This window comes from Rattus norvegicus, chromosome 2, assembly GCF_036323735.1.
Source record: "Rattus norvegicus strain BN/NHsdMcwi chromosome 2, GRCr8, whole genome shotgun sequence".
In the NCBI taxonomy this organism is placed as follows: Eukaryota; Metazoa; Chordata; class Mammalia; order Rodentia; family Muridae; genus Rattus; species Rattus norvegicus.
Genome location: NC_086020.1, coordinates 78,021,211 through 78,036,137, shown reverse-complemented (window position 1 = coordinate 78,036,137; position 14,927 = coordinate 78,021,211). Strand labels below are relative to the sequence as shown.

The 14,927-nt window shown below is 47.6% G+C and overlaps 1 protein-coding gene across 8 annotated transcripts in view; it reads right to left on the bottom strand.

Annotated features, from left to right (window-relative positions):
• Myo10 (myosin X) overlaps positions 1-14,927 on the bottom strand; it is a 204,606-nt gene continuing 189,679 nt past the window's right edge. For 7 of the 8 annotated variants that reach the window (XM_039102214.2, XM_039102215.2, XM_039102218.2 and 4 more), the window contains exons 16-23: positions 12,852-12,975; positions 11,641-11,938; positions 10,519-10,726; positions 9,589-9,725; positions 8,810-8,930; positions 7,753-8,205; positions 4,469-4,660; positions 1,195-2,935 (exon numbers count right to left, since the gene is read on the bottom strand). In XM_039102214.2, the coding sequence (XP_038958142.1) occupies positions 2,834-2,935; positions 4,469-4,660; positions 7,753-8,205; positions 8,810-8,930; positions 9,589-9,725; positions 10,519-10,726; positions 11,641-11,938; positions 12,852-12,975 (1,635 nt within the window). In that variant the 3' untranslated portion in view covers positions 1,195-2,833. Of the gene's footprint in view, positions 2,936-4,468; positions 4,661-7,752; positions 8,206-8,809; positions 8,931-9,588; positions 9,726-10,518; positions 10,727-11,640; positions 11,939-12,851; positions 12,976-14,927 lie in introns of all 8 variants that reach the window. The other variant, NM_001401822.1, reaches the window with a different exon arrangement.

Below are 14,927 nucleotides of genomic sequence, written 5' to 3'. Positions count from 1 at the left end.
TTGGGGAGGGAAGGATTTATTCAGCTTACATTTCCACATTGCTGTTCACCACCAAAGAAGTCAGGACTGGAACTCACGCAGGTCAGAAAGCAGGAGCTGATGCAGAGGCCACCAAGAGATGTTACCTACTGGCTTGCTCAGCTTGTTTTCTTATAGGACCCAAGACTACCAGGGATGGCACCACCCACAATGGGCTGGGTTCTCCCTCCTTGATCACTAATTGAGAAAATGCCTTATAGCTAGATTTCATGGAGGTATTTCCTCAAGGGAGGATCCTTTCTCTGTGCTAACTCCAGCTTGTGTCAAGTTGCAGAAAACACATACACACACACAAACAACTAGTACAGCATCAATAAAGGATGAATGAAAAAAATGTTTTTTTACACAATGAATTTGTTTTTCACCCATAAAGAATGAAATTATGTCATCTAAGGAAAAATGGACACGACTGGATGTAGTGAGAATTTTGGGCCAGTTATGGGCTAGAGAGATGGCTTAGAGATTAAGAGCACTGGCTGCTCTTCCAGAGGTCCTGAGTTCAATTCCTACCACATGGTGGTTAAACAACCATCAATGAGATCTGGTGCCCTCTTGTGGCCTTCAGGCATACATGTAGATAGAACATTGTATACATAATAAATCACTTTTAAAATCCAGGTATGTATGTATTTATGTATATATTTGTTTTAATCCCAGGTGTAGGTAAGAGGCTGCTTCACAGCAGGTGATTAAGATTTGCCTCATGCACTAGCAGGGGTGTGGTTTTGTCAGCTGCAGATAGTTTAATTCTGGGGATGGAGGTGTAAGGGGGAGTGGGGGAGCTCCAAGGTGGCTGGTGCTGTCTCCCCTCTTGTGTTTGTGGATTGCTGGATATTCTGACAATGAAGATTAGACTTGTCCCTAGAAACCCGACAATTTCCCTCCTCATCAGGCAGTAGCCTAAATAGGTTACCCTTTTCTCTCCTACCTAGTGTTGGGGGATTAGAAGGGATTAAGGTGGAAAATAAGACTCATAAAATGTTACATGGGCAGATGACAGGAAAGGAAAGGCTATCTAAAGGAAATTGGGACAGGTAGGAGGAACAAGAAAGGTTTGGTGGCCAAATATAGAGGAGATGGGCTTAAAGCACATTATATAAGAAAGGTCCTATGGAACTCGATTGCATCTAATATAACCCTGTATAAATCATACAATTCTTTTTAAAATTTCTTTATTTAATATTTGAGTACACTGTAGCTGTCTTCAGACACACCAGAAGAAGGCATCAGATCTCATTACAGAATGAGAATTTTGTGGTTGTTGGGAATTGAACTCAGAACCTCTGGAGGAGCAGCCAGTGCTCTTAACCACTGAGCCATCTCTCCAGACCCCATACAGTTCTTTAAAATCTAAAAATAAATGTCAAAATTAGACCCCTCACATTGTTATTTAAAACTACTCAAGGAAAGCAAACACCACATATTAATATCTTTTATTATCAGACTTTGTGAGCCAAGAGACATTGCTTCCCTTAGCTGTCTGTGAGGGATAAGGCCAAGGTAACTTCTTTCTTTGTGAGTAGGCTCATTTGGCCCACCTTTATATTCTTTCCATATAAAAATAAAAGTCCGAGTCCAGATTCTTCTTCTGGTTACAACTGCTGTCACTTACAGGTGCTGTGTTCAGTTCACCTTTATGAACTAGGGACAAAGCAATGTGTAAATTCCATTAAAGCCTCAGCATTTGTGTTGGGGCCCCTTAGAGATTTGCTTGAGGGGTACAGAGTTTGGGAATGCAGCAGCTTCCCCCCACATTCAACATGGTTATATTTGCAATCTAGCCAGAGTGATGATACAAGTTTCCCTTCAAAGACAAAAAAAAAAAAAAAAAAAAAAAAAAATTTAATTTAACTTTGAGAAATAAAAGACTCCAAAATGACTTCAATATTGTTCTAAAAACAGCACTGGAGCCAGCAGTTTAAGAGTGGTTTATAAATAGTTATCTCTGTGGGCTGTGGACCTGTTAGTGATACAGCAGTCACAGGTCGCTCAGCCCTTGCTACATGTAAAACAAAACTGAGTCGAAACGTCTCTTTCCAAAATACAGCAAAGACAGGAACATCCGGGATCCAGGTCTGTTAATAAAGCCACCTTGAGACTAGAACTCTGAACTAGGAAAATATACAGACTGTTTACAACATTGCACGTCCTCCTTCCCTTTGTGTTTAATGCTCGCAAGACAAGGATTAAAGTGTTGAGTGTGTGAACACACGCATGCGTGGGCAAGCACAGACAGTTGAAACGAAGCAAGAAAATGTTAATACATGTCCGTAAGGAAGGCTGCCAGCAGCGCTCCAACACCACACTGTCCCCCCTCCACTCTGTCTCCCATCCCCACTCCCTCAGCTTCCCTCGTATTCAGGAAATCAGGTGGGGAGGTTAGTGCACAACCAGTGGATTGATACCCCACTTCCAAGCTCTGCAAACTCCACCAGGAGGTGAAAGCACTTCCCCTCAGTAGCACAGTTAAGGTCGATTAGGGTCCATTCTGCAAGTTAAGGCACTTCTGGCTGCTTTGGTGGCCATGTGGTTTTCTCCCATTTCTTTTTTCTTTAAGGCAAGTATCATCTACGAGTACTAAAGCTTAAGAAATTGTGCAGACTGTTAGGGTTGACAGCTTAATATGCGATCACTGAGGCTGATCGGGGTGAAGGGAGCCCCGGAGACTCCTCCCTCTGACCACTGGTTTCCAGAGCCTAGACAGCTGTGTTTCCGAAGCTGGGTCAGGACTTGGCGCTGGCCCAGGCAAAGAGCGGCACGTTCAGACGGGAAAGACACACGGGCTTGCTCGTGTTCACCTGGAGCTGCCCTGGCTGCTCAGAGACCGCGTGGTGCTGTAGCGCTTCTTCACAATCATGCTGATGTAGGCTTTCATGAGCTTGGCCACGTCCACCACCTGCCGGGGAGAGCAGAGCCCACATATGGTCGTCAGTCTCTACCCGGTTCGAGAACCTAGCTAAGAAGACATCCTCTCACTGCCCTCCATATAAGAACCAGTAGTTTCCTATGCTAAGTCTAGGTCCAGACTGACAGGGAACCTGGAATTGAACACAGTGGGCTACTCCCAAGCTCGGGAGAAATCCTTTCTAAATAAAGCATGCGCCGCCCAACGCTCTTATATGGAAAGCAGTGACTTTATTTGATGTTGTCTGGCTTTGAGAACTAGTGCACCACTACTATACCAGAGTTGGTGTACCATGAGGGTTCCAAAGCTATCCTCAGTTAAGATGGCGGTGAATTTTGGACACCGCATCAGTCTTTATAGGCTACAGTAGCTAACTCCAGGTCTGGACACAGCTGAAGCAGTGGATGGAAGCCTAGTGAGTGGGGTTAGACCTATGGCAGGACCCCCGGATGCCCGGCTCACTTCCATTGCAAACCGGCCACTCTCCTGAGCTAGGTAAGGTCTTTCACCAGCATCTTCCAAGGACGCTGCTACCACTGCGCTCTCAGCCTGGACCATACAAAGGCATCCTCTAAGCTTCTATGTCCTCTTCTGCCTTTCCAATCTCACACTACCCATACTGATGTTGGTAGAGCCACTAGCTGTGGTTACACAGTCCACAATCTCATGGTAGGTTCCTACCTTCCATGGGATTCAGCCCGGCAACAGAACCTTGAGCCCTTTCTTCTCTCTGCATACTTTCCCATCAATCCACTAAACTTCATCATTCACCTTCCTGCCCCCTAGCACCCCAGATGCCCTCTTGCCCACACCACCCCCTTGACCACTCTCTCCTGGTAGCGGGCACCCTTGAGGAGGCCTCGACCGGCTTCTTTATTATCTTACGTGCTCAAGCTTGCAGTTGCTATCGTGTGTACTCAGCGACTTTTCTGAATGTGATTTTGTGATCCAGAATCAAGTATGGCCAGATTGGGGAGGCCCCTCAGCGCCCTCCTGCTCTGTGGAGCACAGTCCTTTTTATCATTTTACTCATGTGTGTTTCACTGGATGTGTATTTGGGCACCATGTGTGAGGCTGGTGTCTGAAGAGGTCAGAAGATGGTTGTGAACCACCATGTGGGTGCTGGGAATTAAACCAGGGTCCTCTACAAAGCAACAAGGGCTCTTAACTGCTGAGCCATCTCTCCAGCCTCCGGCATAGAGCCAGACTGCTGTGGGTCCTTGCCACGGTCACCTCCGCTCTGCAGGGTGTCACCGCCAACTACGTTCTCTCTCACTATGTCCTTTCCTTCTCTTCCCACTTGCAAGAAACACATTTCTGTGCTCAACAGATGGGATATGGATGGCAAGTCTGGAGCCGTGACTTTGGCTTTAGAAGAGGGAGGGCCAATCGTATTGTGCTCCATACCCGGTGTGAGTTATTCAAACGGAGAGACTTGGTCAGCAGCAGCCAGGAGATGGGGACACTGTTCTCCACTTTCCCCGAGACCAGGTGAATCCTGTCTAGCCTGTCTCTGCCTCTTACCTCACTCGTCTCAAAGAGCAGCTCCCTCTCATCAACCACAATCTTGTATGTGTTGGCCAGGGGTGCCCCGAAAGAGAGGATGTGCTCATACTGGAAGACTTCTAACGGTTTGCCCTCTCCACGCTTGTACACAGACACGGCGTCTGCGCTGACGCCCAGCCAGAGCTCCTGGGGGAAGCCGCCTTCTTTGCACTGAGGGGGTAGAAGAGTCAGTGTAAGCAAACATTGGATGAGGATGGTCGGAGCATATCCAAGAAGCCACAAGGCAGGCACCGAGACCAGTGTTTAGCAGGCTATACTGACTGAAGTCACCGTGACAGCATCTAAACAGGAGAAACGGTACCTCAGTGCTCATCCTGGTTGACTTCTGACTGGTAATCGATCGCTATTAGAGTTCTGATGGGTAACCGATTTTATGCTTCTTGAGAATGAATGGGTAAAGGTTTATGCTTGTGTGTTCTTCTTCACAAGGCCGCATCTCCATCGTGAATTAGGTACTTAATTACATACATCTGCATCAGCCACACAGCCCAAATAACACACGGGCCGGGTAAGCAACTTAACAACATCCCCAGCCACAGGGTAAGCCAGGTCTGCTCTTCTGTTTCTAGGCCCATCCCCATCCTGCCTGGGCTGGTTTATCTAGTATCACAGAGGTAAATTCTCCTGATAGCTGTGTGTTGGCTTCTCTCCACAAGTTGCGGCAATGACCTGATATGTGTTCAGTGTAAACACACTTCTCCTGACACAGACTTGCTTGTATGGAGCAATGGGAGGAAAACAAGAGCCTGTGTAGGGAACAGCAACCCAGGAATGATCGGAATCAGAGCATAAATGGGTGCTGTAAACTAGGTGCACTGAACGGCATGTGTGTAAGGGCAATGTGTCTCATTTACACATCAGAGCGGTGGCTCTCAACCTTCCTAATGCTGCGACCCTTTGATGCAGTCAGTGTTCTGGTGACCCTCAGCCATAACATTATTCTTGTCAGTACTTCGTAACTGTAATAACAGTTATGAATTGTATGTAAATATGAGGGGTCTTGACCCACAGCTTGAGAACCGCTGCATCAGAACAAACATAACCAAACCAACCCACCTACCACACCCAGGCCAGCATCCTCCTAGAAGCAACGTGAGTATCTCAGAATAAGATGCTTAGACTTTTATATAAAGCTTCATCTTAGTCATCAAAGACCACATTAGATTGCTGCAGCTGCAAGAAATCTAGAAGCGCATCTGTAAAGGGCTTGGGAAACTTGTCTGTTTGGAACAGGAGGGAATGTCTCACGCGCTTACACATCGTGACTGGCAGAGGCCTTGTGGTCTCTGGCACTGACTAAACCCTCCACATCTGCAAAGAGAGCACCCAAGGGAGATGGCCGGATTTGACATGCAGGCCTGTTTGACGAGTATTGCTTTGCTCTACACCACTGGGCAAACTTCCTTCCAGTCAGTGGTCTGAAATAAAGACGTAAGGACTTAATACCGGGTCGCGGCTGTGGCTAAACTGCAGCAATGAAACCACGATTCCACTCTACAAGATGCCTGCCGTTCCTTCAAGCGGATCATCACAAGGACCAGAGAAAGGAAGTGCGAGCTCAGCACGTCCGCCCTGGTCTCTACAACCCGGAATGTTCTGGAGCCTGAAACAGCCTTAACTGCTGACAGAAGATATTTGGGTGGAGCCTGGGGACATAGCTCAGGGGTAAAGTGCTTGCCTCTCTGCACCAGAGCCTGGGTTTAATACCCAGAATGCCAATAAGGAAGTTAACACATCTTTTAAAAAGGTGGATCTTACTGCCTGGCGGTGTTAGCACACGCCTTTAATCCCAGTAGAGGCAGATGAATCTCTGAGTTCCAGGGCAGCACGTGGGAGGTGGACAAAGGGGTTCAAGACCACCTTCAATTACAGAGCAAGTCTGAGCCAGCTGAGCAGATGTTAACTTAGCCCAATGACAGAAACCAGCCAGCCATACACACCAGGGAGGTCATCCTGTCACCACTCTATTATAGAAATACTGACTACAAAGGAACAGAAAACAGACTGTGAGGAGGGCTGACAATACGGTTCAGTGGAGAAGGTACTTGTCTACAAAACCTGACTGCCCCAGTTCATTGACCTTTGCCCTCTTCCAGATCTCACACACACACACACACACACACACACACACACACACACGAAGACAAAAACAAAAATTACTTAAGAAAACACAAGTACCAGAGAGACTCTTAGGACTCAAAGGGAGGGACCCTAGATAAAAAGCCCTACAGTGGGGAGAGGGAACTTGTAGAGCCCACCTCCAGCAGAGAGACAGGGTATCAAGTGAGGGATGGGATTGCGATCCCATAGTGAAAACTCTGACCCATAATTCTTCCTGTCTGAAAGAACTGCAGGGATGGAAACGGAGAAGAGACTGAGGAAAAGAAGGTCCAGTGACAACAGGCCTAAAGTGTGATCCAGCTCAAGAGGAGAGGCCCTAAGGCCTGATACCATTACTGAGGCTATGGGGTGCTCATAAAAATGGACCTATCATGACTGCCCTCCAAAAGACCCAACAAGCAGCTGAAAGAGTCAGATGCAGACATGTGCACCCAACCAATGGACAGAAGCTGCTGACCCCTGTGGTTGAATTAGGGAAAAGCTGGAGGAAGCTAAGGAGGAAGGCAATCTCAACCTGGAACCCCAAGATCTCTCAGACACTGGATCACCAACTAGGCAGCATACACCACATATGAGGCCTCCAACACATATACAGAAGAGGACTCCCGGGTCTGGGTTCAGTCAGAGAAGATGGACCTAACCCTCAAGAGATTGGAGGCCCCAGGAAGTTTAGAAGTCTGGTTGGGTAGGGGTGGGTGGGGACATCCTCTTGGAGACAGGGGATGGGGGTATGGGATGTGGAACAGTCAGAGGGTGGACTGGGAGGGGGATAAAATCTGGAGTGTAAAAAAAAAAAAAAAAAAGGGGTTGGGGATTTAGCTCAGTGGTAGAGCGCTTGCCTAGGAAGCGCAAGGCCCTGGGTTCGGTCCCCAGCTCCAAAAAAAAAAGAAAAGAGAAGAAAAAGAAAAAAAACAAACAAACAAACAAAAAAAACAAAAATCAAAACAGAACCCCTCTGGGACATGAGGACGCTAATGGTGAGGCTCGAAGGGCACAGAGCCAAGTGGTCCCTCTTGTCCCTTCTCCCGCATGACCCTAGGAAGGTTCGGGTTCTGACACAGCTTGGTCAGGACACAGCACCTGTATGCTCACAGTGCAGCACTACGGCAGCCAGCTCTCACCTCCACGTCGAAGAGTGTTGATCCATAACCAGGCCACTCCTTGATCAAGGCCATATACTTGGCCATGGCTTGTTCCTGGCTCACTCCCTGCAGTTTCTTCCACTTGTCTATGATGCTGGCTCGAGCCGAGCAGATCTCCTCCTTAATCCACATGTCCAGCATCTGCTCCTCCTCCACCTTCTGCCGAGCCACCGTCCCGGTTCGGAAGCTCCTTCGCAGTGTCCCCTCCAGGAAGCTGGTCCGCCTCTTCTCCAGGCGTTCGTACGGGGTGAAGGTTTTGGTTGACTGACTGATGCGAGCTTTGAGTCTCTGCAGAGAATAGACCTCCTCGAGGGGTGGGACTGAGGTGTGCAGGGTATAGTCGCCCTGCAGGTACTGGAGTCTCAAGGCAGCCAGCACTTGGAGGCTTTCCTCAGGGGCTGGGTGGTGGCCATGGATGACTGCTTCATGGGCCTGTAAGGAGGTGACAGACAGCGACAGGGTCAGGAAACCTCTCTGTACAGAAGGCCGTAAGGCCAGTCACTCATGCCATGCAGACTGTACCCCAGCCTTCCTTTAAGCTTACATTCCTCCCCCGCAAAGCACCCTCCTACCCCCACACTTCAAGTTGGATTTCTCCTAACAAAGCACAGCCCACTGCTTCAAAGCCAAATCCCTCCCCTTCATGGGTGTCCTCTAACCCTGGAGTATCTGTTACCCCCCGCCCCCAGTCTCTTGGCAGTGATTTTTTTTTTTCCTTTTCTTCTTCTTTTTACAATCCACTTTACATCCTGATCGCTGTCCCTCTCACAGTTCCAGTCCCCTCTTCCTCTGAGAGAGTGGAGGCCCTGCCTGAGGATCCCCTGACTCAGGCACATCAAGTCTCCCGGCAGCGGTGTTTAGACTGAGCATGTATGGTTTCATTCTACAGAGTGAGTGGCTAGTTTTTCCTTGCTGGCAAGTCTACTACCATGGCCAATCCTACAGACTTTAGCAGTTCATTTATATGCTGTAGCAATGGGTTTTCTCTCTCGCCTCCAACAAAGGAAAAGAATCTGTTTCTCAAAGTTCCTTTTACCTGTTCAAACATAAATGCAAACTCCACGCTGTCTTTTGGCATGCTGTCGGTGTCCAGGAAGCAATAAAGTTTGAAGTAGAATTTCCATGGTGCGTCTCCAGCTTCTGACGTGGCAGCCAGCCTACAGGCAGAAGCCACAAAAGATTCAGAGCAAAACTAGACATGGGCCCCTGGTAACCCACAGAGGGCTGATTTTGCATAGCTCACTCTGAGGATGAAGACCTCCTACCCTTGGTGGTAGTGGTATGATGGGGCAGACAGGACAGGAAGGGCTGTCACACAAACAAAATAGCAAGGCAGTACTTGTCAGCGTGGCCTTTAGTGACTCTCAATTATGTTTTCTTAGTCGAAATCCCTACGAGGATTCAGGGGGCTGCATTCACATGCCAAGCATACACAGGGATTAGAGACCAGACACTGAAGGATGTCCGCCCAGGGGAAACCTCATACAGTAGGCAAGAGAGGCAGTTTGAAGAGTTGGGGTGTTGGCTTGAGTCCTGCAGCCCCATTTCAAAGTTTATCGGGAATAACTGAAACCCCATCAGTTCTAGGAGACAACGAATCCAGGGGCTGAGAGGGAGAGACCGGGGTGATGGGCTGAGGGTGAGACAGACAGATCAACCTTGAGACCACTGCTCTGTCTGCGAGTCAGGACAGACAGGTGACAGAGAGGAAAAGGTAAATAGATTAACAGGGGTTAAATAAAACCAACGCAAAAATACACCGAGGCCAAACAGGGAGCGTCAAATGCTCTTCCAGCATCTTGAAGGAGAACTTACTTTTCAAACTTTGCCAGGACATCAGCCACGATAGTCCGGCTTTCGATGGCCTTGTCCACCTGTCCATTGTACTCAAACAAGGCAAACATATTTCTGCTGTCCTCCATGGCGAGGCCCCGGATCAACTTCTCCACCACCTGGAAGACATATTTGGAGGCTCTCAGTTCAGATGTCGCCGTGTGGCTTCATCTGCTACTCAGAGGGAGTGGCTGGTGTGACAGGGTCCACATGGCCCTGAGGCTGTCACCTCCTCTTTGACCCCAGAGACTAAGTATGTCTGTTTTCCTCTTACTGTCTCGGTAAACTTAGCTTTGACTTTCTTCTTGTTCCACCATCCCCCGGGGGAGGGGAGTGGAAAGGAGGAACACTAACCTACTTTTTTCCTTGTTTGCAAAGCCCCAGTGGTTAGAAAAATAAATGAGATCCCTAAGCCCCAGCTCTCGTTTGATATATTGATGAGCCCCGAGAAACAATACTGACTTCTGGTGAGGATTCCTTAAAAAAAGCCTCCCAAGGCTTTATTAGCAACGCCACCATCATCCCAAGCTTTCATTGGGCTTGACTTAAAAGCACAAGGGAAAAGGCGCTCTTCTGATGTGGTATTGTCCACATTCACAGAGACTCACACACAGAGACACCCAGTGGCCAGAGAAGACACTCGACACACCCTTCTTGAAGTGTTTCCCAGCAGATCTAGACACGTTCAAGATGCAGGAGATTGTGTCTCAGAGGCATTGGCTTAAGTTGAGCCTTCCATTTCCATGTACCTGCACCTCCACTGTGTGCGTGTGCTTGGCTGTACTGACTTCCTTGTTTGTCCGGTGGATATGCTGAGCATAAGCGCCCATTTGGTTATGTGCAACCTCGGTGCCACAGGAGTATGGGGCCTGTGTAAGCATCAAGCACAAGGTGACTCCTGGCGTTCCCTACCTCCCCGGCTGTGGTGTGCGAGTTGATGGTGATCTTGCAGGAACCTCCACCATGGCAGTACACCGTGGATGTCATTTCCTGCCGGTGGATCAGAGCTTCAATTTCATCTCGGGAAGGCACAAACTCTCTGCATTTGGTTTTCTTAAGAGATTCGTAGATAAACAGGGCATATTTTTCCATCTCGGTTCCTGGGAACTGTTCCCGTATCCTGGGAAACAAAGGTGAATGTGAACTGTGGATAGACACAGGCTGGCTAGGGGGAGCTGGGCTGTGGGGAGGGTTTGGCAGGGGAGGTTGGGAGGCTGCCCCCTAGTGGTGACAGCAGCAAATGGCAGTGTCTTCCTGACAGGTCCAGCTTCAAACATGGAAAAAGAACCTACATTGGGGTTACTCTGCCGTCAGTTTTTTATGTGGTACCACTAATACCCAAAGTTATGATGCCCTGGGCCATGGCCTTGAATTCAAAAAGATCTGCCCACCTCTGCCTCCTGGAGTGCTGGGATTAAAAGTGTGTATACCATGTCTAGACCTGGTCTTTTTGCTTTGTTAATATAGGAGTCCACTCTGTACTCCAGGCTGGCCTTGAACTCTTGCTCCTCCTGCCTCTGTGCTGAGATTACCAGAATGAGACACCGTGTTCAGCTTTAAATGTTCTTTGCCGCAATTAAGCAAAATGAGATTTTTAAGCTGTTTTTGCCACACACAAAACTCTGAGATGACAGATAAAACTACTCAGATTCACCAAAGTAGTCATTTTATTACCTAGATGTATTCCATAACCTCATGCTGTCAACCTCAGAATAAAATCTAGTAAGAACTAAGTGGACATGGTCTCTCTCTCTCTCTCTCTCTCTCTCTCTCTCTCTCTCTCTCTCTCTCTCCAGGTTGGGGTTTGCTATAGAGAGAGTAATTAAATGTACCAAGGATGAATACATTAGGATGCTATATCCATAGTGGCTTGGTTCTCTATACATCTTAAAGGGCAAGAGGACATCTAAGCTACACAGGCTTGTTTGAGGGGACCTATGGGTCTGATTGGAGGGCCTGCTGCAGTGTTCGGTGTTGAACGGCCTGTGATGCCTGTTAGGAGTGCTCTGCCGGTTGCCTTGCCTAGTGCCTTACCTTTTCAGGTGGAACTTGAGGTACTTGAGGATGCCCCGGCTTGGCAGGAAGGTACAGCTGAGGCACGTCAGGATCTGCCAGCTGTAAAGGTTGCCCACACTGCCAGGGTGGGGCACCTTATTGGTCTGCTTGATGAGCTGACAGTACAGTTCATCCCGCAGAGGCCGCAGGTCATGGCCGGTCTGCAGGATGCCCTGGATGATAGGGATGGGGTCGGACATGGACTCCAGTTGCTGGAGGGAGTTGAATATCTTGATAGCTTCATCCTGGAGGGTCGTGTAGCCTTTGTCTTTAAGCACTAGGAAAAGAAAACCAACCAACATCACTGGAGGGGCTGGAAGAGATGATGGCGGGTGCAGGAGGCAAAAGGAAGGAATGAGGGCAGGGACAAACAGCCTTTTCTTCTAATGAAGTGTCCACCCGGGAGTGGGGGGTGAGCGAGCTGCACTGCTCTGTTAAACAGCTGAAACATTAACATAGAGACTGCTCGCTTAAAACCCGAACAATAGCTGGACAGCCCCCTTGCGTGGAATGTGAGACTGTCTAGGACCTGTTTACCTTAACTTAAAATGACAGGTTACATCCTGTCAATCCATTATAACGTGAAAATACCGTCAGTCAAAAATGCAACTAATTTTCTATGCACCATGACTTGCTTTGGTCTTGGATTTGCTGTGTACCTCACACAAGCTGCCGCTGATAACGCCATTCTATGAAGCCCATTTCAGGATGAAGGAATGAATATGCATAAATTCACTGGACGTTATATTGAGCATTAAAGATAGAAGGCCTGAACAGGCACACTTTCACACCAGTGTACAGCAGGAGCTGTATACCCTAAGGATTACTCGAGTTCATGGAGAATGCCAACACTCTCTGACATCCCTTTAAATCAGCGGTTCTCAACCTTCCTAATGCTTCTTCTTTAATACAGTTCTCCTGCTGTGTTGACCCCCACCACAGAGTTACTTCACTGCTACTTCATAACTAATTTTGCTTCTGTTATGAATGGCAGTGTAAATATCCAATATGCAGGACACCTGATACGGGGCCCCCAGAAGGGCCGTGACTCACAGGCTGGGGACTGCTGCTTTGCTTGAATATATTTCACTGTCTCTTTCCTGTCGGAACGACTCAGAGAGTCTCGGAGCTAGCAGTGCTTCCACTCCACATTAGAGCAAAGTTGATAGGACCTCAGGGTCTGAACTCACAGTTGAGATTTATGTCCCCGTAGGGAAGAGGCAGGAGTGGGGAGTGCAGCGGGTGATGTGTGTAGCGAAGGATCGGGTTCCGCTTGTAAATCTGCTCCACCACGTCAGAGTTCAGGCAGTTCTCCTGGAGAGTACGGCAGCCATTTAAAGAAAGGACAGTGGGGGGGCGCCCGCACTTAGAGGGCGAGTTCAACCACGCTTCCACGCATACAGCAACGCCTTTCAGAAATTACGGGAAATCTAGTGTTGACCATTTCTAGCCAAAGAGCCCATCTGCACTTGAGCACAGACCCCAAAAGCACGTGACACAGCTCAGTCTGTTTCAAGTGCACGTCTCCCTCCCCACATTCTTTAAACTCCCCACCCCTGTAGCCATTCACATGTCCACTCAAAAAATCAGCCTCCTTCATGATTTGCCATCAATCAAGTGACCTCCAAGCACAATTCATTTTAAAACACATTTTGGTGAACTTTATATTTTGAGTCTTGGGGCAGGATCCAGGGCAGCCTTAGAACTTATGACAATCCTGCTCGGTCTGCCAACTGCTGAGATTATAAGCACGCGGCACGTCGGCTGCCTTTAATAATAATAATAATAATAATAATAATAATAATAATAATAATGATAATGATAATAATAATAATAATAATGATAGGTACTTCTTTTAAAGATTTTCTTTTTAGTTACGTGTGTATATGCTATATAGGTGTGGTGCCTGTAGAGGCCAGAAGAGAGGCCATCATATTCTTTGCAACCAGAGCTAGAGGTGACCGTGAACTCCCCAACATGGGTCTAGGAACTGAACACTGGCTCTCTACAGCAGGAGCGGGCGCTTCTCTTAAATACTCTGCCTCTGCTTCTTCTACACTTGAAAAAACGACACAAGCCACGCCCAGAGGGAGGCGTCCCCCTTAGGCCTCTCTGCCCTGAATTTAAGATTTTTGACAGAATCCCATCCTGGATTGATGCTTGTCACATGCTACCCTGGGACGTGGAGGCAGCCACGTCACTAAATAAACATCAGGACTGGGGACAGGCACGGAATCATCCTTCCACGGAAATTTCATTTCCAGTAGGAAATCTTCCCAACAACACTCATTGGAGGCTGGAAGAAAAGCGATGACTTAAATCTTCTAGTTAATTGGGGTAACTTCTCTGAATTCTGAGGATGCATTCTTTTATATTTGGAAAACTCTATTTATTCTCTGAATGTCTGAATTTGCAATTAGAGAATAAAAATAGATGATATAGCTTTGATAAAAATGTGACTTGACATGTTAAAAAAACAAACAAAAGCAATCTGCCTTTTCAAAAGGAAGCTTCGAAAAATATTTTTTATTGCTAAAAATGAGATAATTTGTATCTAGGGCCCTGAGTTCAATAGGAAGCTCAGGTGTGTATTGGAGAATAAGAATTTGCTGTAGTTTGGTCTCAAACTTCTAGAAAACACACCACATTGGAATCAGGAAGCCACTGGGTTTGGGTAGGACATTACAAGCTTGGCTGTAAGACCCTTTCTACCGGGGTCCACAGAGCCTCGAGTGAGGTTTGTGGTGACTGGTGGCTAATCATTGGGTCTTTCACCCAACACACACTTACTGAACAATTAAACTTACAAGCAGGGAATTGCAGTTTAATGAATGAAACCAATGAGATTTGTTGTTTCTGGCTATTTGGAGGTAGCTGACAGGGATCCCAAGTGTTCTAGAACAATCTGTTCTCTTCCTTTTCTTTTAGGTAGTGCAGACTGAACCCAGAGCCTTGCACGCACCAGCAAGTCCTCCAATCTGGGCTTTTTGTAAATCTACTTCTGTGACCTAGAACTGAGTACTGAGAAGGGAATTACTGTGACGTCTAAGAGGCCTCCACCTGGGACAGAGGTGACTCGGGGATGGTTTGAGTGGTCCCTACCCAGTTTTTTGTCCATGTACAGTGTGCCAAATTCTAACACCTCTATGGAGACTAAACATTTGTAATGTAAAATTTCACGTAAAACCTCACTTAGAATCTGAACTGAAAAATAACCCCAAGCATTAGTGGGAACTGGGCCAGAGAAACACTGGGGTCTCTTCTGG